The following is a 23,796-nucleotide window of genomic DNA, read 5'->3' as shown; positions in this document are numbered from 1 at the left end:
CAAACAGTTGAAACTGGGATATTGGATGTGAATAAGATTGAAGTTAGTTAACAGGATCAAAGATCAGTTTAATGGTGTAAGAGTTAATTCTGCTTTGAACTGCCAGAGACCCATAATCAATCTGAAACAGTTCCTTTGACAGTTGTCCCATTTATCTACTTAGGAGTCCTTGTACCTGTCCATCCTACCCTAACACCCTACAGCCCTGAGGAGGTGAGCGATGAGGGTCAGCTTGGTACACTGAGTTCCACAGAGCAGCAGCAGGGAAGATCTAAGTATCCAATCTGCTTGTGATAAGGTAGGGAAAAAAAGCTTCCCTTTTTTTTCTCCACTGGAATCCAAACTACAATAAAGGAGACAGAAAGACATAAGCAAGTTTGAGTGAAATGTTTACATTTATATTGAAATATGCACTAAAACAGAATGAGTTCTACTAGTCAATGGAACTTTGCCAAAGCAGAATCACCAACTTCCGCTGGGGAGGTCCAGTCAGCTAGCAGCAGCGGTCCCCAGGCAGGAACACCGAGGAGAAGCCTGGGAGACCCCACTCCAGAAAGCCTCCTTTCAAGAGACCCCGACCCACTTCTCTCACATGCACCCACGCAGATTTAGGAGCGGGGTCAGGCTCCTCATCTTCATATAGTTTTAGTTTCTTCTTCACTGCAATAAATATAAAATTGGCAATGCTAATACACCACAGCACAGACAGTATTTCAAGCTTTAGCGTAACAACTGCAAACAGTACCTAGGTTAAAAAAATAAAAAAGAGAAGGTTGGAAATTTTTTTTTTTTTAACAAGAGACAGAATTCTCAAGAGCAGGGTGTGAGTTATTCAAGATTTGTTTTGTTGGGAGACTGTTTCTGCCAAAGACTCAGATTTAGACAGATGCCCTCAACAGTCCAAACAGACTCAAGGCGGCGGCCAGACCACAGCCGATTTAGAACACGTGGGCAGCAAAACAGCATTTCCTCGACCGTTGGCGTCCGTCCTCAACCTGCCATGTTCAGGAAGTGCCCAAAGAAACTGTCATAGTGCTACCACCGGCTGCCATCTAGTGTAGTGGGAATGGGCGGGCAAAAAAATTAAAACTTCCTGGGAGAGGAACAGAATAATACCTCTGCTAGCTGCCTGGAAAGCTGGCCCCTTAACCACAACGACAACTAGGACACTTCACTTGGACAGTGCATTATATATATAGTGTAAAGAGAGAAACACAATGATTAAACACTAAGTTCTGTCACTGCAGCCAACTGGGATGTCAATCAAAGAAAAATGGACGAACACTTTCTGCCTAGAGCAGTACAAAGAAGGCTGGCAAGAAATGAAAGTGGATTCAGTATCTGCACACTGGCAACAGGGCAGACTTTTATTTAAAAGGCCAGTGGTTCAAATACTATTGCTCAAATAGCTCTTAGATATAAAATGTAGTAACATCGAAGGTTTATACACATAAGCAAAGGAACCGAAGGCCAGCTCCCAAAGGGGTATTCCATCCTCAGTCAAGAGGGAAGCTAAGAGCACATGCTGCGAGGTTAACTAAGGGGCTGGTTTGGACCATACTCCCACCCTTTGACAAACAGGAAAAGGCCTGGCTAAGCAACTGTCTTTTCACACACAAAATTCTGGTTTAATTATTTTTCCTCCCTAGAACTACACCTCAGCTATAAAACACATGTCTTGACAAACTCAAGAACCTGGGCTACTAAAGACAAAAAGGAAATTTTAATATAGTAAACAAGTTTAGTAAACACCATGTATATTTTCAAATGTTGTTAGCTAATGAAGACATGATACATTCAGAAAAGTACAATTTTTTTTAAAAAAAAGACAAAACCAAAAGAAGTCCTATAAAGAGGCTTCACAAGGAAAAAAAACAAACTCAGCCCAAGTTCTAGCCCTTTCAACCAGAAGTGGCTCTTAGCACAACCCCCTCTTACACACAAAAGCACTGCTATTCGCATTGCAAGCAGGGCATGGAACATATGCCTTAGTCACTGGGCTTGCAGGCTAAGCAGTCACTGCAGAGCACATTTTGATAGGTCACTTCAATACCCACCTGGTCCAGTTTAAAATATTTGTTGATCCAGTCTGTATGTATTCCATAGGGACACTGAACAATAAACCACCTACTATCCTCTTATTTTTTAAATGGCAGTTTTTATACAGAGCTTTTTTGAAAGAAAGTCTCAGAGGAAGATACATTAAGAAGGAATTCTGAACGTTAAGCAAACCTAGTACTTTTCTACTAAAATGGTGGGGTCAACATAGCATGTCTATTCTGAGGAGTAGCTTCACTTGTTCCCCGAGAGATGCCAAATTTTTCTGGACTGATGTAATTTAGAAACTAAGCCAATAAAAAGATAAAATACATACCTTAAGATACTATAAAACTTGAAATAATGTCAAGCTATGGAATGGGAATAGTTCTGATTCCCCACCCCCCCAAAAAAGAGGACCTGCAACAGGTTTTTAGGGAAAAACAAGCAAAACCAACCAGAACTCTGAATATGGCGAGCACCACACAGACTCTATAGCACAGAACACCACACGAGCATGAGCTACACATCAGCAATATCATGAGTGACTGGCTGGGGACTTACACTCCCAGCAGCAGAGCTCCCCAGTCAAAAACGTGTGAAAAGATCGCAGTGTCAACAAGGACTTAAAAAAAAAAGGCGGTGGTGGCGGGGGTGATGGGGGTAATAGGGAGGAAAGGCTGCATGCACGGGTCTGTGACAGACATGACACTCAGCAGCATAAAAATAATACTCTCCACAGAGTTTCCCCAATGGGGCAAAACTCATTTTTTACTGCTAAGCATGGGAAAGATTAAGAGAGTGGACCAAATTCACTTGTAATGATAGCCACTCCCATATCTGAATGACACACACGTTCAATCTGAAGAAAACACTGAGAATACATATGAGAAAAGCAAAACAAAACCCAAAGGCTATTATGAATCTTAAAAACTAGAAAAACCATCTGTGTTAAAGCCAAACTGGTGTGACTCATCATTCTAATATATGACATAATCCATGGAAAGAAAGGTCAGGAAAAGAATCTTCATTTTGTCTAGTACGTAGGCTTGATGCTGTCCTAGGAAAAACAGTGGTAATTCAATGAATGTGTCACACACAAAATTAAAAAGTCCCCTTCTTGTTCAAATGAATTAAACAACATCTTCCTTGGCTAATTTTTCTCCCATGTCAAACCAACCTTCTATGTACAGGACCAATTTAAATCCCTCCTCCCCTTCAAACACTAGATATACACATCCAGGAACATTCTACCACGCAAAGTGCCTTAAGAAAGAGAAGGATTCTGTAGTGCCAGTGATGTAACTGATCTGAGGAAGCTGGGACGCTGTTAACACTGATGGGAGCCAGTCAGGCAATGGTGGTTTGTTTCTCCTCAGGTGTTTCCTCCAACAACTGCATGATCAGTTCATGGAGGGGTTTGCAGATCTTTGCGTAACCCCCTCCTGTGAGATGCAGAAAATCAAACATGTCGTGGCAGGAGATGGCACCATCTGAGTGCACAAAGCCCCCGTCTGTGTCCAGGAGCTGGACGTTGGCAAGCTTCGGCAGGGAGGCCTTGAGGAGCTGGTTCACCTTGGCATTCTTTTGCCTCAAAGGGTTGGGCTTCTCACCTCGAGGTAACAAACCCTGGGGCAGAGCAGAAAAACAGAGGAGTCACTTGTCGTCCTCTACTTACTCAGCGATGACTTCAGGTGTTGAAGGAACAGCTGCTCCGTTTGGTACTTTCTACACCTTTGTTTCCGAAACACTGGCTTAGATTGGTTTTAATGCAACTTCTCTGACCACTCCTCCTCAGTTTCTTCATGAGCATCTCTTCCTCCTCCTGTCCCTTAATTGTTGGTATTCTTCAGGGTCTTGTCCTTTGCCCACTAACCCAGCTTTCCTCCTAGAGCTTCAGAACTGTACACTGAACGTCCAGCTAGACAACCAAACTTAAATGTTGGAGAAGCACTCCCAACTCAACACATCCAAACGCAATTCATCACCTTCCCCCCAAACTATGCTCCTTCTGCATTCTCTGTATCAACTGGTCATTCCAACATCCCTGCATCTCTCACCCCACATACCTTACCTATTTATCATTACTAAGCTTCTGCATCCTAAATCATTTTCTAATCCATCCTTTCTTCCAGGGAACTTATCACCACTCACCTCAACTAATATAAAATCTCCTGACTGATCTTCCTGCCTCCCCGTTTTTCTTCCCTTCAATTCACTCTCCATATAGTCATCAGAATAAGCTAGCTTAAATACACATACATTTATTGATGCCATATGGAAACTACACTACTAACATGGGAAACAGAGTTGGAACAAATGCTGTCCTGGTGAATCAGAGCCACATAACATCTAGCAGGATAAAATAAAAATGTGTCTTAAATTTGTTTTTAACTTGTATGTTACTGATCTGACATAATTTTCAGATAAATCAATGTCTGTCCTTCTACTACAGTAAATAAAAGCCTGTTCTTATATGACAAGAGCAAGGTTTTATCATCTCAAAAGCAGAAGTGACCTTTACCCATTCAATCCTATTACAAAATTGCCAGACATCCCCAACCTCTTAGTTGGGTAATGGTAGCACACAGCAAGGTATTGGTATTTATGTAAAAAATGTTCTCCTACAGGGTATGTTAAGAGGTCTTCTTTCACAAAAATTGATATTCTGTAGGTATTCTACAGAAAAAAAAAATTATGCCCAAAGTACTTGTTTGTGTCTGTTACAAATTTTTTCACAAAATGCTGGGGCCTTGATTACCCATTTGTTGTGACTGTATCATTCCAGAAAAGAATTATAGAGAATTATGATTCTGCTACCTTAGTCCATCTCCTATCCTTGCTGAGCGCCTAAAAATTCCACAGATGAGATTAATCCTAAACCCCAGTTTATATGACTGTTGAAAGTATAAGGCTCTGCAACTAGTAGTTAACAAAAAAGAACAGCCCCCACTGCTGACACATCAGAGTCTGGTTGAGATTTTAGACAGTAAATATATACAAATACCACAGCTGTCAAAAGTCATGAAAAATGAGTAAGCCTCCAGAAAAGGGCCCCATTCCTACTGGGATTTTCAAGCAGGGATGAGAAAAGCAGCTTATGTATTTGCACGGAATTTTCCAATAAACAAGTATCAAGGGTATGCATGGGATTTTTTCCCCTAATAATAACTGATAATTGATAATATCAGGTTAAATAAAAAAGGAAAGTATTATGCTCCAAATCTCTTCACCATGTAACTATTTTGTTTCCTTTTCTAATTGCATATATATATACATTTTTAAGTAGTCCCGAGTTTAGTTCTAAATATAATGTTTAGTATTCAGAACTTTGACTTACATCATAAATTTCTCTTCACAGTCCTCATAACTGTCGTGTGATGGGTGCTATCATACTTGATGACTAGTGTAATCATTCTCCCACAGGCTTGACTATTTAGGTTAATGCCAATGTTTTATAGTATTGTAGATAACACTCATGAGCATTAAATTAAAGAGTCTTGTTGAAACGAAGTATTTATGGAGGATTTAGTCAGCGATAATTTCAACAAATGTTCTAAGCACCTATGCTATACCAGCCACTGGACCTCGCAGGTGCCTCCTAACTGCAGTGCAGCCCTTCTGGAATAAGGCCGTATATAAACAAGCACATCAACAGGTAAATTAAATAAAACACCGTAACTAGAAAAAAGGTAAGACCTGACTCCCCAGCACCTCTAAGATAAAATCCAAACTCCTAACATGGTAAACAGATCTCTACATGACCTGGCTTGGGCTTCTTCTCCTAACCATCACCATTCCCGAACTTTGTTTGCCAACAACCCTAACATTCTTCAACCACCCTCCTTTACTCTCCCAACACAAACATCATGTATTAGCCTTTGGTGATTTCCTTTTTCTTTTTTCCCTATAATGCCTTCTCTTCTTTCCTTTCATAATCTGTCTGGGGGACAATGAATTCTTTAGAACTAAACTCAGGTATCAACTTTTATGTCTAAAATACCCCTTGTTGTGCCCTTAGCATACAGTATAAACTACACATACTCCCATTAGAATAAAGTATAGTAATTCCCTGTATATTGCTACGTCCATCTCTGGGCTCCTTGAACAGGACTATGTCCTATTCATTTTTGTATCCTCACAACCTAGTATAGTGCTTCTCATAAAATAACTTTAATGAAAACATACACTTTTAGTTGGGCTAAGAATATCTGCAGGTAAACTTTTACACTGAAATAGACAGCTGTTTATTTCTGAGACCAGGGAGACTGCTTTAGCTCTACAAAGGGTTAGACTTTCCGTCAGGAGTAAGACAACAAAGTGCCCATTTTCTTGCTAATGGAGCCTCTGATGTTTTAGAGATTTCAAAGACTTTAATAAACACACCATCTTTCACATACTAACACTGGAACAGACTAGCACACCTAAGGTAATGCTAACCCAGGCCCAGTAAAGAGAGACTCAGGATTACGACAAGTTTCATGTGCAATTTTTAAAATTATCAGAAGACAGTTCAAAAAAAAAAAGGCTACCTGAGGCAATAAAGAGGATTTCCACTTCTAAACAAGGATGAGCAGATAAAGGCTGACCCCACAGCTGGTCTCGGAAATGAGCAGATTGGTAAGACAATGGGACACATCAGAGGAGCTTCTGGGGAGTACCCTAAACTGCTTCCACCTAAAGATGCTCTATATTCACGAATGATCACATTTCTAAAGAGATTCCTTACCTGACCTAATGTACCTCAGTCTCCACCCACCCCAAGACTACATACCAATACAATGACTTTGGCCTGTGGCTGCCTTGTGTTGATAAGTTGTACGATGGCCTCGATCCCACCTGCTACTTCTTCTGCTGTATTTTCATGGTTGTTTGTTCCTACCCAGACAACAATGACCTAAAATCGAGGGAAGAACATAAAAGGGAAAAAAGATAAATACCAGGAATAAGGAATGCCCAATATCTAGATGAAAATCTTATTTCAAAAATCAAACAAGGAAAGAAGAATGTCTCAGATGGTGTTGGATAACTTCAACTGGGCAACCACTTTACAACAGTGATTTAGTCCTCATACATATCAGAATAAATTCCAAGTAAATAAATGCTTAAGTGGAAAACTGTACTAGGAGGAAATGAGTGAATTCTTTCATCACTGGAGTTGGAAGCTACTATCTTATTTAATATCCAGAATCTACAAAAAAGATAATTAAACTGTATAAAATGTGAAACTTCTGTAAGTCAAAAAATATTAAAGTGAAATCTAAGAAATCTGAGTAAAACACCTGCAACTCACATCATAAAGACTCCTTGACTAAAACTACTCAAGGGAGTTTCATCAGTTCAGACAGACAGTGCATGCAAGCGTCACTGGGGTGGAGGCTGGATGCAGTTTTAACAAGTTTTTCTCTTCTGGAAAAAAGAATTTACAAGGTGGCTGTCACCTAGGGACATACACCTTAGTATGTGACCCAACAAAGTAGCTTTCCACTCTGTCACGGAAGAGAGGGACATGGACAAGTAAGTCTTTCTATTAGGAAGGCAAAAACGAAAACAATTTCAACTAAAGCAATTGTTAACCGGGGATTCAGCTTTAATTTTTTTCTTTGGGGTTGAAAAAATTATACGCCATGTGTCAACTCAGAACATTTATAATGTGGTAAGATCCTAGGTATACGCTTATGGTAAACATTTGTACACATCTGCTTCAAGTTTTCTACAGAAGAACTTGCGGGCCTTGGTTATCGATTTGTTTATGGTTTAACGATCCGAAACTAATTTCCTGAAGTGAATCATGGCCCTGCTTCCGTGGCCCACTCCAAACAGGCTGCCCCTCATGCTGCCTCAGGTCCACAGAACAGCACACCTCATTAGCATCAAAGCTCTCCCTGGAGCTGAAGGAGATAACTGTAAACATTACAAACACAACCCAAGCAAGCAAAACCCTGATTTCTTCATTAAATATATATTTGGAATGTTCTTAAGCAATAACAGTATCATTTTTCCTAACAGGGCATGAAGCAAAGAACAATAGTGAAATAATGCTTTACAGAAGCGTGTTTTTTCTACTTGCAGTTTCAGATAATTTAATTATCTGAAAAAAAGGCTCAAGATTAATGATATTCTTTAAAATTAAGTTTCATTTCACCTTAGGTTTAATATTTTCCAGTTCTCCATTCTTTAGTCTCCATAAAACATGTCTTGTTGTATCTCCTCCAATCCCAAAATTCAGTGCATGAAGTGGGGAAAAAAGCTCTCGCCATATCTAAAAGAAGAAAACGATTTATTTGAGCTAAAATTAGCAGGAGATAAAAGCCCTCGATTGCAGGGTGTGTGGGGGGTGGTTTTCTGAAGTAGCAATGCCTAACTTCAGTGTCCAAGTCTAACACTGGAGATGGTGCACCAACTGCTGCTCAAACGGCTTTGCATATGCCAATGTCTAACTTGGTCCTTGATGCCGTGTTAGGTCTCAGCTCAAGAACTGGGCCACAACTCAACCCGATGCCCCGATGCCCCTCAAGAGGTACCAATTATAATTAACTTGCCAACTCAATAAACCCTCCTTTCCCTTATTCAACCATTTAAAGGAAGAGGGTGAAGCAGAAACACAAGATGAAGAAATTCAGAGTGTGGGAGCCAAAAAGAAATAAAACTATCTTCTCTCTTCTATTTCCCTTGGAAGAATGCCAAGCCTTGAAAAAAAAAAATTGGAACAGCTCACTACAAAAATACACAAAATAAGAAATGGTGAACCACAGTAAGAATTGAGACTCACAGCAAGGAGAAATATAAATGACCAAATACAGTAAGATAGAAAAATACAAGCAGAAATGCAAATTATGACTAGGACAAATATAAACAAATATATTGTGATTCTGCCTTATCATTCTTTTGCTTGGCACAAAGAATCCCTCTAGGTAGGTCTGATTTCCCTTATATTCTGACCTGGGGCTTCTCTCAAGTGTCATGAGCAAGTCTACAGGTCCAGCTCAGAGTCAAAGTCTGTGTACGACAAGCGGATCTGCGTCAGTGGCCAGAACGGACGCACCGCCACCCCACCTTTACCTCATACTGCTGCATTAACTGCACCATGGAGTCCCCCACAAACAGGACATCAGGCTCTTTATCTTTACAGTCCAGGACAAATCTGTTGTGCTGGTTTGAAAAAGAGAAAAATTAGACACTGGCATGTCTTTCCTTATGAGATTTCTTGGCCTAAACAAAACAGGTGTCCAACCAGTACTGTTGTCAAGCATTCTAAACGGCTAACTTTCTCTCCACCCTCCCTTACCACACTGAGCATTCTAGAAGTTCAGATATACAGAAAAGCTGACATATACATCCTCCACCTATAGTCAACCATACCATTTTCCCTTGTCTGCTTTATCTGTGTGTGTTTGCTGAACCATTTGAAGGTAAGCTGAAAACACTGTGATTCTTCACCTTTAAATATTTCAGCATGTACCTCTACAGTTTAAGAACAGTCGCCTTTAAAACCACAAAATTATCACACCTAAGAACATGAACAATAATCTGTAACATCTAAATTCAGTCCTATTCAACCTTTCCAATTGTTCCAAGAGTTGGATTAAGTATTCTGCTTCTCAACTAGGATCCAATCCAGAGGCATGTATTTTATTTGGATTTTTAATGGCCTCTGAAAATGTCTACTATGGGTATTCAGTAATGTACGTAATTATTGAGTCACTATGTTGTACATATGAAACCAATAATGTGTATCAACTATATTCCAACTTATATATATATCAATCATCTGTTAACCTCCAAATGTGAGACATCGGCAAACTAGGACTCAAGCCTTTTTCAGTCTAGTCCAACTTTATAAGCAGTGGTGATCGAGTCCTAAAACACTTCTCTCTGCTCTAAAGGCACAAGACACTTTTTAAAATAGATTTTACCCATCAATGCTACAGGACACAGTTCAAGTTTTTATATTCACCCCTGAAATAAATTAACATAATGCTGAATGAATGTTGTTTCTTTCTCTCGAACTCTACGGTATTCAATTATGCTTTCCCAAGAAATTAAGGTAGAGTTACTATTGAAGTATTTGTCTTGATAATACCAGTACAAATGATACTGCAGTGAAACAGATATTCATCTGCTACAGATGAAAATACTAAGATACCTATGGAAATAATTTGAAGATTTACTGAAACAGCTCCTCTTTTAGGGTGACAGGATTTGGGACAGCTTTTTTCCTTGTGTAAATCAACTGTTTTACCCTGAAGGGAAAAGCTGAGCCAGAAGAAACCCTCAGCTAAGAGCGGGTGTGCTTCCACATGTCACGGCCCCGCTGCAGGTCCTACAGTGCCAACGACCTAAACACACACAGAACAGCTTGGGATTTAGACTCTGCTCTTTTAAAGGTTCTAGTATTCTACATTTTCTTTTTAAGTAAGTATAAAAGCAGTTGCACATAGGCAAAAATCTCCTGAAAATAAACACGAGCAACTTCTTCATGAACGCATCTCCTCGAGCAAGGGAAACAAAAGCAAAAATGGACTCATGGGACTACATCAAACTAAAAAACTTCTGTACAGCAAGGGACACCATCAACAGAACAAAAAGGCATCCTACAGTATGGGAGAGTATATGTGTAAACAACATATCCGACAAGGGGTTAACATCCAAAATATATAAAGAGGTCACACGCCTCAACACTCAAAAAGCAAATAACCCGATTAAAAAATGGGCAGAGGATGTGAACAGACACTTCTCTAAAGAAGAAATTCAGATGGCCTACAGGCACATGAAAAGATACTCCATATCACTGATTATCAGGGAAATGCAAATTAAAACCACAATGAGATGTCACCTCACACCAGTTAGGATGGCCAACATCCAAAAGACAAACAACAAATGCTGGCAAGGGTGCGGACAAAGGGGAACCCTCCTACACTGCTGGTGGGAATGTAAGCTGGTTCAACCATTGTGGAAAGTAATATGGAGGTTCCTCGAAAAACTAAAAATAGAAATACCATTTGACCTGGGAATCCCACTCCTTGGAATTTACCCAAAGAATACAAGTTCTCAGATTCAAAAAGACATATGCACCCCTATGTTTACTGCAGCACTATTTACAATAGCCAAGATATGGAAGCAACCTAAGTGTCCATCAGTACATGAATGGATAAAGAAGATGTGGTACATACACACAATGGAATACTATTCAGCCATGAGAAAGAAACAAATCCTACCATTTGCAACAACATGGATGGAGCTGGAGGATATTATGTTCAGTGAAATAAGCCAGGTGGAAAAACACAAGTGCCGAATGGTTTCCCTCATTTGTGGAGTATAACAACGAAGCAAAACTGAAGGAACAAAACAGCAGCAGACTCACAGACTCCAAGAAGGGACTAGTGGTTTCCAAAGGGGAGGGGTGTGGGAGGGCAGGTGGGGAGAGAAGGAGGGAGATGGGGATTGAGGGGTATTATATTCACTACACATGGTGTGAGGGGTCACAGGGAAAACAGTGTAGCACAGAGAAGGCACATAGTGACTCTGTGGCATCTTACTACACTGATGGGCAGTGACTGCAATGGGATGTGGGTGGGGACTTGAGAATATGGTAAATGTAGTAACCACATTGTATTTTCATGTGAAACCTTCATACGAGTGTATATCAATACCTTAATAAAAAATTAAAAAATTAAAATAAAAGCAATTGCAGTAGGTTTGGAAAAATGGAAAAGATCAAAACCAAAGACTTTGATCCTACCACCTTAAACCCAGTACCTATTATCATCTTAGGGTATTTCCTTCTTGCCATTCTTTCACATCCTTCTCCTCACCCTCACAGAGTGGCTTTGGAGACAGAAAAACTTACATTCAAATTCTAGCTTGTCTACTTTCCAGTTCAGTGACTTTAAGCAAGTACCTAATCTGAGTCTTGTTTTTCACATCAGTGGGCAAAAGAGTCGTGAAGATGAGTTTCCTGCAAGGGCCCCAGCTTCTGGCAGGCACCCAGCAGTTCTTCGATAAAAAGCAGTCATTGTAACTGCAATTAACGTTATACCAGAAGTATTTTTCTGTGTAGCTACAGAATTCTCATAACCACAATTTTTAACAGTCACATAATATCCTACTGAATGCATCCACTGACACCTGTTTTTTTAAACTTTCTCCTATTAATAGATTTACCAGTAGCCTCCTATTTACTGTGATGAAGAAATTTCCACGTATTTCTTTACATTTTAGGAATTCTTAAGTCAAAGGGGATTAATACTTTCATGGCTCTTGAACAGATTTCCAAAGTCTTAACAAAAAAGGGCTGTACCTATACTCAGCCCAGCAATTTCTCAAGACCTGGGATTTACCATATTCACACTGGATATTCACATTATTCTCTCCCTCACCCTCCTTTCTCTTCCCATTGTTTTCATCTGTACTTTTTGGAAACAAAAAGTTAAACACTTCTTGTCATATTTACTGAGATACTTATCAAGCGGTACCTTGAGGATGTTTTCATTGATAGTGTCAACAACAAAAAAATCAATGCTTCATCTGTATCATTTGCAGCAAATATTTTCCTTAGTTGGCTGCTGAACCTTTTTTTACTGGTTAATGTTTTTATATGACTTGTACTAAATGTCCACAGGCAAGTCTTTTGGTATCATCCTTAAAAAAACTTTTTTTTTAATGGAAAATAACAAACGCACACAAAATCAGAGAGAACAAACACTGCAGTGAATATCCACATTGCCAGCTATTGCCATCATCCCACTATGGCCACACTTCTTCAACCGTTCCCCAAACTACTGCCCCACCCCATCCTTGGATTATTTTGAAGCAAACTGAGGATATAGCATTTCGTGTATAAATACTTCAGTAACCCTTACGAGATTTTTAAAAATATATAACTCCAATACCAATTTTACTCACTCCAAATTAACAGTAATTCTTTAATCTCAACAAATAACCAATGTTTAAATTCAGGGTCAAAAAATTTATTTTGTTTTACAGTTTTTTTTAAAATCAGGGTCTGGTTTATCTCTTCAATCCCTTTTAATCTACAGGTTCCTCGTCCCTCTGCCACCACTTACCAAATAAAATTTTTTATCTTTATTATTATTTTTTTTAGTAAAACAAAGCTAATTTATTTTATATAACAGGACATGTTATATAAAATGGCACACCATCAAGTTATAAAAAAATTCATAATTTCTTTCTGATTACAGTTCTAGTTGCAAATGATAATGAGAAAGCATTCCTGGTAGCTTCCAAATAGCTGAGATTATGAGCACGTGCACAGGGAGCATCAAAAGTCCGTGATGTTAGGATGTCCAGTGAGTAGAACCTAATTTCAGTACCACTTGTATTTTTTAAGGAATATGATTGGTTGACTTATAGAATTCCCACTGTCTGGATTTTGTTGATCACATTCCTGTGATGGTTATGGTGAAATGTTCATCTGTTCTGGGTTTTTCTTGATAGGCGGTAGGTAAATCTAGATTAGCATTTGATATTTTGGCAATACTTCACACACAGGTAATATTTTTAATGTTCTGATGTACAGAGGAGTTGCAAAGATAGAAGAGTATTCCCATATACTTCTCTCAGCTTCCTCAGATGTTACATCTTATACAAACACAGTGCATTTGTCAAAACTAAGAAATTAACATTGGTAAATACAATCAAGTGAAATTGTTTATTCACATCTCACCAATTTTTCAGCTTATGTCTTTTCTCTGTTTCCAGAATCAATCCAGAATATCATTTTGCATTTAGTCTAACCACATCTTCTTAGTCTTTTCCAGTATAGGACAGTTTCTTGGTCTTTCCTCATCTTTCATAACCTTGAGAGTAAGTGTTCTGTAGACTGTCCCTCAATTTAGGTTTGTCTGATGTTTCTCATGAATGGATTGAGGTTATGATTTTTTCAGAAGACTAGCATGCAGTGATGGGCCCTTACTGTATCTTATCAGTGGGGTACAGGATAGCAATACAACTTTTTACTGGTGATATTAACCCTGGTCAATTGGTTAAGGTAGCTGTCAGGTTTCTCCACTACAGCTCATCTGTGAACAAACAGGGTTTAGGGGGTACCAACCCACTGCATAGCTGAAAATTTGCATATAACTTTGACTCAAAAACTTAACTACTAATAGCCTACTGCTGACCCAAAGCCTTACTGATAACATAGTCAATTAACACAGATTTTGTATGTTGTATGTAGTATATACTGTATTCTTACAAGGAAGCTACAAAAAAGAACAAATTTAAAATCGTCACAAGTGTCCAAAATTTTTCCAATATATTTATTGAAAAATATCCATGTGCAAGTGGACCCACACAGTTAAACCCACGTTGTTCAAGGGTCAACTGTATGAAGTTATTTTTCCTTTCAATACTCTGTTTCAAGTGAGACACGAAATACAGTGCACTAAAGAAGAGGGGTGTCAGCAAATACGTGGTTGTATGTTGACACCATCAAAGTAACTTACAGGGTGCTACTTTAACACTACACAAATCTAGTTTCTCCAAACTTAGTGCACTGACTTAAGTATTCATCAATGAATCTTGCCTACAGTATTTATTACTGTTGCATTCTAATGAGGATTTTCTTTTCCCTCCTTCCTTTCACATATATTAAAATTATTCTGTAAGGAAAATTTGTCCCTTCTCCCCTACTTATTTATTCATTCCATCATTTATTTATAGCAGAATGGATTCATGAATATTTATTTTATCCTTTTGAGTTATAAGCCAATTAATATCATTATTTATTATGTTATTCAAATTTTCCAACTTTGCGCTTTGGGTGCTCTTTCAGGTTGGCTCCAAGTGGTCAAAGTTAATGCCACCAATAAGACAGAGTAACATCACATATCTTCTCTGGGCTGCACTGAGGACCTATCACTTCAGTGATGTCCCTCCAACCCATCCTTTTTGACCTTTCCTGAGTACTTCCTTGCTTTCCTGCACTAAAAGAGGCTCCAGCCTCATCTTCCTTTTTTCCAGCTATAGAATCAATCATTTATCCAAGGAGCCCGGGTTCCTTTCACTGGAGAACTGTATTTAAAAACCAAGACCTGGGCATATATAGGTTAATATTTAGTAAACTTAGTCCTTTCATATTATACATGTTTCTAAATTTTTAGAAAATATTCATAGTACATTTTTCTTACATTTGACTGATTTTTTTCTAGTCAATGCTAATTATTTAAAGCCTGCAAATTTATGCCAGGAACAACAAAGCCATCTAGTTATAGTACCACTTTTAATAAAAGTTATAGATGACCTAAATGTCCATCAATGAGAAAATGGACAAATCCTTGTGGTATTTTCATACATAACAACAGAATACTATGTACAGAGAAAATGAATAAACTATAGCTACACTTTTAACATGTATGATATACTACAGAAAAATAATTCAGAAAGATACTTACAAAAAGCTTAAAAACATGCCAAAATACTACATATACATTGTTTAGATTTTATATCTATATATAAAATATAGATATATGCATATGAATACACGGGAAAATAAATACCGAGTTTAGTACACTGGAGTGAGCAAAAGGAGGTAGGAAAGAGAAAGAAACATCATCAATTCTGTTGGCAACGTTTTTTTTTCTGGGGGGTGGGGTAGGGTAGCGGATGGGAATTACACAGATGCTTAAAATATTTCCTAATACTTTTTTAAAGATATAAATGAACTAGGAAGATTAAATAAGAATAACCAAGTAGTTGATCTGCAAGAACAGTAGAAAAAAACACTACTACTTAAAATAAGCTAGTTGATAGAGTGCTTTTTAAGTCTGGAAAGCGCATACTATACAATCAGGAAGAATATAATCAGAATCACTGAACACTGAAACATGAAACTGGGTACTTAAAATCTCTTAGGACTTGTTACTTCAAAGAGTGCAATACAGCTGGTAACAAAGGTTAAATATAGTTAGTTAAGTGGTAAGTTTACTGAAAAGAAGCTAAGAATACTGAATAAGAAAATAAACTGCTAAAAAAAAAATCCCCCAAACCAGCAACCATCAAGAAGACCATGGGCCACCTTGAAGGGATTCCCACTTGCTAATCCTAGGAGAATCTGAGCTTCAAAAATCACAGTGGATTATATCCCACTGAATAAAATTAGGACTCATGAGTCTACACTATAATTGGTTTAGGCCAACACCATCTTAACCAAGTGATCAAAGTTAGTATCACCAATGAGACAAACCAGGATCGTGTGACTTCTATGTGGTGCATCGAGGACATCACTTCACTGATATTCCTGACAAATATGCATAACCTGAATCTTGATTATGAGGAAAAAATGGCAAGCCCAAATTGAGGAACATTCTACAAAATAAATGGCCTTTATTATTCCAAACTGTCAAAGCCCATGAAATACAAGACCAAGGAATGTTTCAGATTAGAGAACAGAGATGACGACTGAATGCATCTGTGATCCTAGACTGGGAAGAAGATTGATATAAAGGACATTATTGGGACAACTGGGGAAATTTGAATATGGTTTTTGGAATGGGCAACAGTAAAGCATCAATGTTAAATGTCTTGATTTTAACAACCATACAGTTATGTAAGAAAATGCCCTGAATTTAGTAGGAGTAATGGGGTATGGCAACTACAAGTTACTCTCAAATGGTTCAGAAGAAATAGCATGTTGGCATAACCATTTACAATAGACACAGAATAATTAGGCAGATGAGGCAAAATATTAACAATTAACAAGTCTGGACGAAGGATAAAGGGGGTTCTTTCTAAAATCCTTCTAATATTTGTGTAATTTTGAGATTACTTCAAAATAAAAAATGCTTAAAAAAATACCATAGAGACATTGCTGTGTTTTAAGATGAACAGAGGGCAACTGCCATGCTTTCAAAATATTCCTCAGTTCAATATTCCTAGTGATTGGGCTTGACATTTCCAACATTAGATTTTTATTTATAATAATAAACTTGTTGACCATTACAAATGCCCCTTGGCAGATGTGGTCAAAAAACTCTGAAAAACTGAAGAGACTCCTTTCATGGGAATAGTACATACACACTGCTTCTTACCTGAGACATCCATCTGTCATCTCCTTGAATATCTTCCGCGGCGTGTGGAATAGCTGCTGGGTTTGAGTCTCCTTGGCTCATTCTACACCTGAGGGGAAAAATGCCTAAATCATGTTTCATTCATTAACGGGAATGTTTTATTTGTTACCACTGACTTAAATTTTCACATCAGGTTTAAATAAAAGTTTAAGTTTAACTGTGGTTTTGCCTAGACACGAAACAACTGGAGTTTATTTTCAGCAGAGATGAGTTCCAGGACATGACTGCTTAAGTCCCATAAATATCCAGCATAACTAAACTTCCAGATAGATTTGAATATCATCTAGGAACAGTGTATTACAGTAAAAAAAAGTCTGCCCCAAGTATATACCTTCCATCTTTATTAATTTCTCATGATTACATTTTTTTAATATAAGTGCCAAATGACACAAGGAATTAAGACACTTATAGGCCAATGAAATCTACATTTCAGCCTTTTAAGCTGCTAGAGCTACACACTGAAGAGTTACTACAGCAATGATTAGAATCCACTGGTTACTAACCATCACAGATTACTGTATTAACAACTGTGATAAAACTAGAGATAGGCTTTGGCGCTGGTTTTTGACAAACATTTATGAGGTGTTTTATTTTTGATGGGTCTCCACTAGAAAATTTTATTAATGATGAGCCAAAATATAGCATCTGATAGTGAAGGAATGAGTGAAATTTAGAAAAAAATCAGAAATGCTAATCCTCCAAAAAGACAAGTAAGAAACCAGACTTCCCAACCAACTATGGAGAATACATACTAGAGACATTAGGCAAATGCAAAGGATGATAGAAAAGAGACACTAATCTGCGGCTTTGTGGTATATGGAAAAGAAGGTCATTCTATCTCTTTCCTTGCCTTGCCAACCTCAAAATACAGCTAAGCTTTTTCTTAAAGAGAATTGAGTTATATTCATCCAATAAGCATTTACTGAGTAAACAAAACATGCTGGATCACCAAGGTAGTAGTTTTTGAGAATCAGAAAGTAACAGCCCTGAAACCTGAAAAATTACTATATTAATGAAAAGTACATGACAGAAACAGTAATTTTAACACTAATTATTCAAACAAATGATCTCAATTCTAAATGACAGTAGGTCTAAAAAAAACCATCAGGCTCAGGGTTTAAGCCCGTATCTGACTAAAAATGCAAAATACCATCTACATCCTCAGTACAGATCTTCCTTGACTTATGATGGGGGTTACATCCCAATAAACCCACCGTAAGTTAAAAACATCATAAATTGAAAATTCATGTAATACAGCTAACCTATCGAACATCACAGCCTAGCCGCCGGTCTTAAACATGTCCAGAACACCTACATGAGCCCACAGTTGGGCAATATCATCTAACACAAAGCCCATTTTATAATGACATGTTGGATATCTCATGTAATTTACTGACTACTGTACTGAAAGTGAAAAACGGAATGGCTGCCCAGGGACAGATGGTTGTGAAGTGTCAGGGTTGTTCACCCTTATGACCTCACGGCTGACGGGGTGGGGGGGGGTGGCTCGCTGCCCTGCCTGCATCACGAGAGAATCTCACGGTGTATCGCAGGCCCAGGGAAGATCACAATTCAAGATTCAAAGTACAGTTTCTACCGAATGCATATCGCTTTGGCACCATCCTAAAGTCGAAAAATCATTAAGTTGAACCGTTGTCAGAGACCACCTCTATATTTGTCTTTCCATTACTGTAATTTTCAACTATGAGAAAATAATAGCTATGTATAAAGGACTATATATGCTGTTTTATATATATACCACCTCCAATAATTTAGATAATATACAGAGTAAGTCACCTAAATTAGGTTTGCCTAATCGAGTAAAGTCATATCTGGCCCACTGATGACAAACCAGTTCATGCTGATGCCCGAAAGGGGGCCTTATATCTAATCATTTCAACCGAAAAACATATACTACATGGTGCTAGAAACATCGTGAAATACATGAACTGGGAAGACCGCAAGGTGAATTTGTATAGTCGTAATCAGACCATGCTGTCTATTTGGCATTTCACTGAAAAAGGTATGGAAAAATTAAAAGATAAAAGAAAAAGAAAAAAATGATTAAACAAATTAAAATGAACAGCTATATAGAAACATCTCATTTTGAGGTTTTGCTTTTGTTTTTAAACCAATAAAACATTCCTCATACCTTCTATAAAGGTTTCTTTGGGTCTCAGTTCAATTCCAGATTAAAATCTGGCCATTCAGGTTAAATCTGACATGGCACTTAATAGTTTTCATTTAAAAAGTACTTTTTGTCCCGAGTGACCAAACAGCTCTACGGACAAGAGGCTACCAACTTTTCCCTTTTTATGGATTTCAAAACAGCTCCATTTTCTACTAACTGAAAAAGTCTATTTCCTAACTCTTAAAATAGATTTTTAAAACCCAATCATTTCATTAGCTTGTACTCATTTATTTTCCTACCTGGAGATAACACTTAACATGTTAGGTGTTTCTGAGGCAAAAGTTAGCCGGCACAGAGTTAACTGAGAGATCACTACTAAAAAGGAAAAACAAAAATCTGTCCTACTGACACTATATATGATTACATAACTGAAACTATTTTTCCAGGGAGTGTTCAAAGAACAAAGGTGACAAACTAAGAATACGAGATGTCTTCCTAATAATACGTATTCAAATACATCCCTCACCACTTAAGAACAAAATGCAGGCACTTCAACTTCACTTCAGTTCTTGGGACACCATGTTCAGATCTTGTTGAAAACCTTAAAAAGAATTTTGACCAATCATAACAAAAGTTGGTCACGGGCCCAGAAGGGAGAATATAGTTAACATTCTGCAACATCGTCTATGTAGACAGATAGTAACTGCACTAGTTGGGGTGAGGATTTAATAATAGGGATAACTGTTAAACCACTGTGTCGTATAAGATTGTGTATCAACGAGACTTCAATGTTTAAAAATCCCTACAGTATAAAAAAAAAAGTATTTTGACCAACTGGAGGGAGTCTAGAGGAAAGGAGCCAAGATGGTGAGAAATCTGAAAACCTGTCATATTAGAAATACTTGAAAGAAATGGGTATGTTTATAATCTGCAGAAAAACTGGTTGGGGAAGAGGAAGACACGACACAAATAGCTGTCCAAGTTCTCAAAGATACGAGGAAGAGATCTAAGGCTTCTTTTGCATGTCCCCAAATAGGAAGCCAGAGCCACTGGACAGAATGTAGAGTGAGATAGATTTCTAACAAATATGACTACAAAATAAAATGCTGTCTCTTAAGGTAGATTCCTCCAAAGGAGACTCAAAAAGAGAGGCCAGGTGAACACCTAATAGGTAAGCATAACATGAACCAAAGCATGTAAGGACTGGTCCAGGTCAGTGGCGTCCAAACATTTCCAATGCTTCAGAATCTTTTTGAGATGCACCTCAGTATATGTATTATTTGTTAGTTAAATAAGCTGTTGTTGATCTGTATATTAAGTATTAGTAAAGCTTATTTTGTCCTTTACATAAAAAAATAAATGCAAAAAGAAGTTCTGAATTATGCCCTGTATTTCACTGGATCATCTTGTGCATCCCTGGGGAAAGGGTGCCCATACTCTGCTTTCAAGACCAGTGGTCTGTAAGAGCTCTTTAGATCTATGATTCAGTCAACAAACTTGGATTTTCAGAGTTCCTCCCACAGATAAACAACTGATCTAAAATAGTAATTGCAATAAGGATTTATTAAGAAGTTACTATTAACAAGGCACTGTGCTAGGAGCTTTGTTATTTAAATAAAACTGAAGCTCAGGGAGTTTTAAGGAACCCACTCCCTGATAGGAGAGCTGAGACTTGTACTCAAGGTGACACACCTCTAAAGACTATTACTCTTTAGTAAAGGATGTTAGGTTCTATGTAGAAGACTATATTAAGCAATAATAAATCCTAATTTACTAATCCATTTATATCTTTTATTACTACTGCCCCAATTTAATGGCATTTTTATAACCTGAGCAAAATACTTTCACGTCAGTCATAAATCTCTTCATGGGCAAAATGAAAAAGCCATACAGAGAAACTAGGAACAAAATGTCACTTATCTGAGGCAATCAGGCAGGTAGAACTGGAGTAGACCATAAAGCATTCCCAATTAGCTAAGTCTTTTTTGTTGCTGGTCCTTAAACTAGGAATACAAGGTCAATCTTCCTCCTCTACAAGAGTAAAGTTTGTGAGTAAAACTTTCTTTGTGCTTTCAGGGACTTGGGTTTGTATTCTTTTGCCAAATCAAAATCTTACAATACAAAGTAGCTATCAGTTTTACTGAGGCCCATGGCTTGGTAACATTTTTTAACAGCAGGTAAAGTAAAACCAACCACAAACCCATGCAATCTCTTCTTTTAGAATCCGGCTAGAAATGTACAACCTAGGGGACTAGGCATTGAGGAGTCTGAATAATCTGAGAGTTAGATAAAATAGGTTTGTATTCTTTACAAGAAAAATGATGGACGAAGCACAAGCTATCCAGAGAATAGCCTGTGGCAGGGCACAAAAATCTTGAGAGATTTTGGGTTTCCTGTTCCAGGTGGAGAGCAATATTGTAACTTTTGATCACAAACAGGCTCACTTAGAAAAACCCAGTAGAGCGGAGATAAAAAGGCCAAAAGGCCAAAAAGCCAACAGTTTTTTGTTTATGTACCAGGAGATGCTTTGTCTATTAAAACGAGCTTTCCAGGAAAATTTGGAGTAATCAACTTGCACAGCATTTCCCGATTTTCCTGCATTTTCTATCTTCCCTATGTAGCTTCAACTACGACAATGTAACAGCAGAATTTCCAGATGCTTATACCAGCATGGTGTAGTGCAGTGTGTCTAAACGAAAACCAGTTCCAACGAAGGAAGAAATTCTCAAGCTGAGCTGGGTGTTTCTTTAGTTTAACCAGGAAGCACATGGAGGGAGAACATCGCACTGAGAACTAAAAGATTTAGAATATTTCCACTCTGATGGCAGACTCTTCATTTCGTTTCAGAGGCAGTCGGTAGGGTTATTCTTAAGGGGAAGGCAAAACTTATCCCGAATACCCTGCCTCATACCTGGCAGGTGAATACACTGGTGGGCGGGTCTCAGAGCTCCAGCACTTCCACAATTTTTCAAATGTCCAAGCCAACAAATTAAAGCACAATTTCCTACTTCTCCTCCCCTTCTCCCCCACAAGGAGGCAACCCTTACATCAGAACGATGTGCCCAGGAGAAGCATCTAAAAAACACAAGGCATACCCAAAGCAAAGGCAGATTCAAATGCTCAGGGGAGACAATCCTCTATTCTCTCCTTCCTTTTTCTCCAAGCCTTTATAAGTGTACAAAATAGGTCCTAGGGTGGGTCCAGGTGATCTTCCCTTCCTCTGTGGGTAAGCTCTAGAAAGAGGCCAAAGCTTCAAGTGTCCAGGTTTCTTAGCGCTTGGACACAGATTATGAAGAGCAAGGCCGGCCTGGGAGCTATGGAAAGCAGAGTGTGAGTCACCACGCAACGGCTACAACACCAACCTGTACGCCAGAAGGTCCTGAGCTGGTCCGTGGACGCCGACCAGGAAAAAGGCACCTAAGGGGACCCGGCCACTGGCAGGTTTAACTAGCTGGTTGGCCTTGGGCTAATCACCTACCTCGCTGAGCCTCGTCTCTAAAGTGAGGCGCTGGACTGGACGGCCCTCTAAGAAACGGTCCCTTCGGAGTCGTGACAGTCTATGGATTTCTGGGTACATTAGAGGAACCGGAGAAGTTTCTAAAGAGTTGGAATTTTCAACAAAAGGGGGAGAAGGGGTACAGGCAACCAAAAAGCAGAGCAACGTGGGTCGGGCCCACGTCAAAGGCCTCTCGGGCCAGAGGGAAGGGGACAGGGGGGCCCGAGGAGCGAGCTGGGGGATGCTGGGAAGAGGGGACGGCCGGGGCCCGAGGCCGAGGACCCGCCGCGGGCCGTACGGGCCGCAGGAGGCCTCGTCCGGGGTAGGCGGGCCGGGCCGGCGGGCCCGCCTCCCTGTCGTCCCCCGGCGCTGGCGGCAGGCCGGGGGCGCGGCGCCGGGAAGGGCTCCACGGGGCAGCGCGCGGGGCGCGGGTACCGACGCCGGGAGCGCGCAAGGGGCGCACGCGGCCCCCAGGCCCGGCGGGTGGGGGAGGGGAGGTCGCGGGCCTCTCACAATAACAAACCGCATTCCCTTCCAACACCCGCCTTCAAGACGCCGGTTCCCCGCACCCAGGATGCGCTCACTCAGGCAGAGGGTCCGCGCGGGCCCCAGGCGGCTGCGGCGTCGGCGGGTGGCGCGTCTGCTGCTCGCTCAGACCCGGAGGCCCCGCTCCGGCGCGTCCCTCCTCGGGCCCCAGCACCAGCGGCAGCGCCCCCACTTCCGGTTCCCCTGCCACTCAAGCCGACGGCTTCCGGAAGTCCCGCCCATCCTGCGCGGCCGCGACGCGCGTCGCCCCTCGCCCCTCGCCACCTTCCCTCTGGGCGGGCTGTCTGCGGACGCCCAGGTGTCCGCCCCGCCCCGCAAGGCTCCCGGCTTTGTTCTCTCTCCGGCCCTCTGTTCGCTTGTAGTCTGCGCACCCTGGGTCCCTAACTTTGCTCCGGCCGCAGGCCTCAGTGCTGCGTTAACGTCCCCGCCGTCTGGAGGTGGCATTTAGGACAATGTGGCGTGACCTCACACTGACGCCATTCCCTTCCCGCCCAGCC

The 23,796-nt window shown here is 39.8% G+C and overlaps 1 protein-coding gene across 5 annotated transcripts; it reads right to left on the bottom strand.

Moving 5' to 3' along the window:
- Positions 1 to 376: 376 nt before the first annotated feature.
- On the bottom strand, positions 377 to 23,538 carry PAFAH1B2 (platelet activating factor acetylhydrolase 1b catalytic subunit 2). 5 transcript variants are annotated; one of them, XM_057491135.1, is made up of 7 exons: positions 23,338 to 23,538; positions 22,736 to 22,824; positions 17,088 to 17,175; positions 9,100 to 9,189; positions 8,183 to 8,299; positions 6,812 to 6,934; positions 377 to 3,666 (listed from the first exon to the last, which is right to left on the bottom strand). In XM_057491135.1, exons 3-7 carry the CDS (start codon positions 17,166 to 17,168, stop codon positions 3,388 to 3,390), a joined length of 690 nt encoding a protein of 229 aa, XP_057347118.1. In that variant the 5' UTR covers positions 17,169 to 17,175; positions 22,736 to 22,824; positions 23,338 to 23,538; the 3' UTR covers positions 377 to 3,387. The 5 variants fall into 5 exon arrangements, with proteins under 5 accessions (XP_057347118.1, XP_036775757.1, XP_036775759.1 ...); XM_036919862.2 differs by lacking the exon at positions 22,736 to 22,824 and adding an exon at positions 22,353 to 22,571; XM_036919864.2 differs by lacking the exon at positions 22,736 to 22,824 and adding an exon at positions 19,784 to 19,858 and having other exon boundaries at positions 23,338 to 23,483.
- Positions 23,539 to 23,796: the final 258 nt, after the last annotated feature.

Source organism: Manis pentadactyla, chromosome 13 (genome assembly GCF_030020395.1).
Source record: "Manis pentadactyla isolate mManPen7 chromosome 13, mManPen7.hap1, whole genome shotgun sequence".
NCBI classification, from domain to species: Eukaryota; Metazoa; Chordata; class Mammalia; order Pholidota; family Manidae; genus Manis; species Manis pentadactyla.
The sequence above is the reverse complement of the archived record's forward strand: the minus strand, read 5'-3'. Positions and strand labels throughout refer to the sequence as shown.

Coding starts and splice junctions, on each gene's coding strand:
- PAFAH1B2 (XM_036919863.2), bottom strand. CDS start 17,168: ATGAGCCAAGGAGACTCAAACCCAGCAGCTATTCCACACGCCGCGGAA. Junction 9,190..17,087: donor ATGACAGATGGATGTCTCAG/GTAAGAAGCAGT, acceptor TTTTCAAACCAG/CACAACAGATTTGTCCTGGA. Junction 8,300..9,099: donor AGTTAATGCAGCAGTATGAG/GTAAAGGTGGGG, acceptor TTCTTCTTTTAG/ATATGGCGAGAGCTTTTTTC.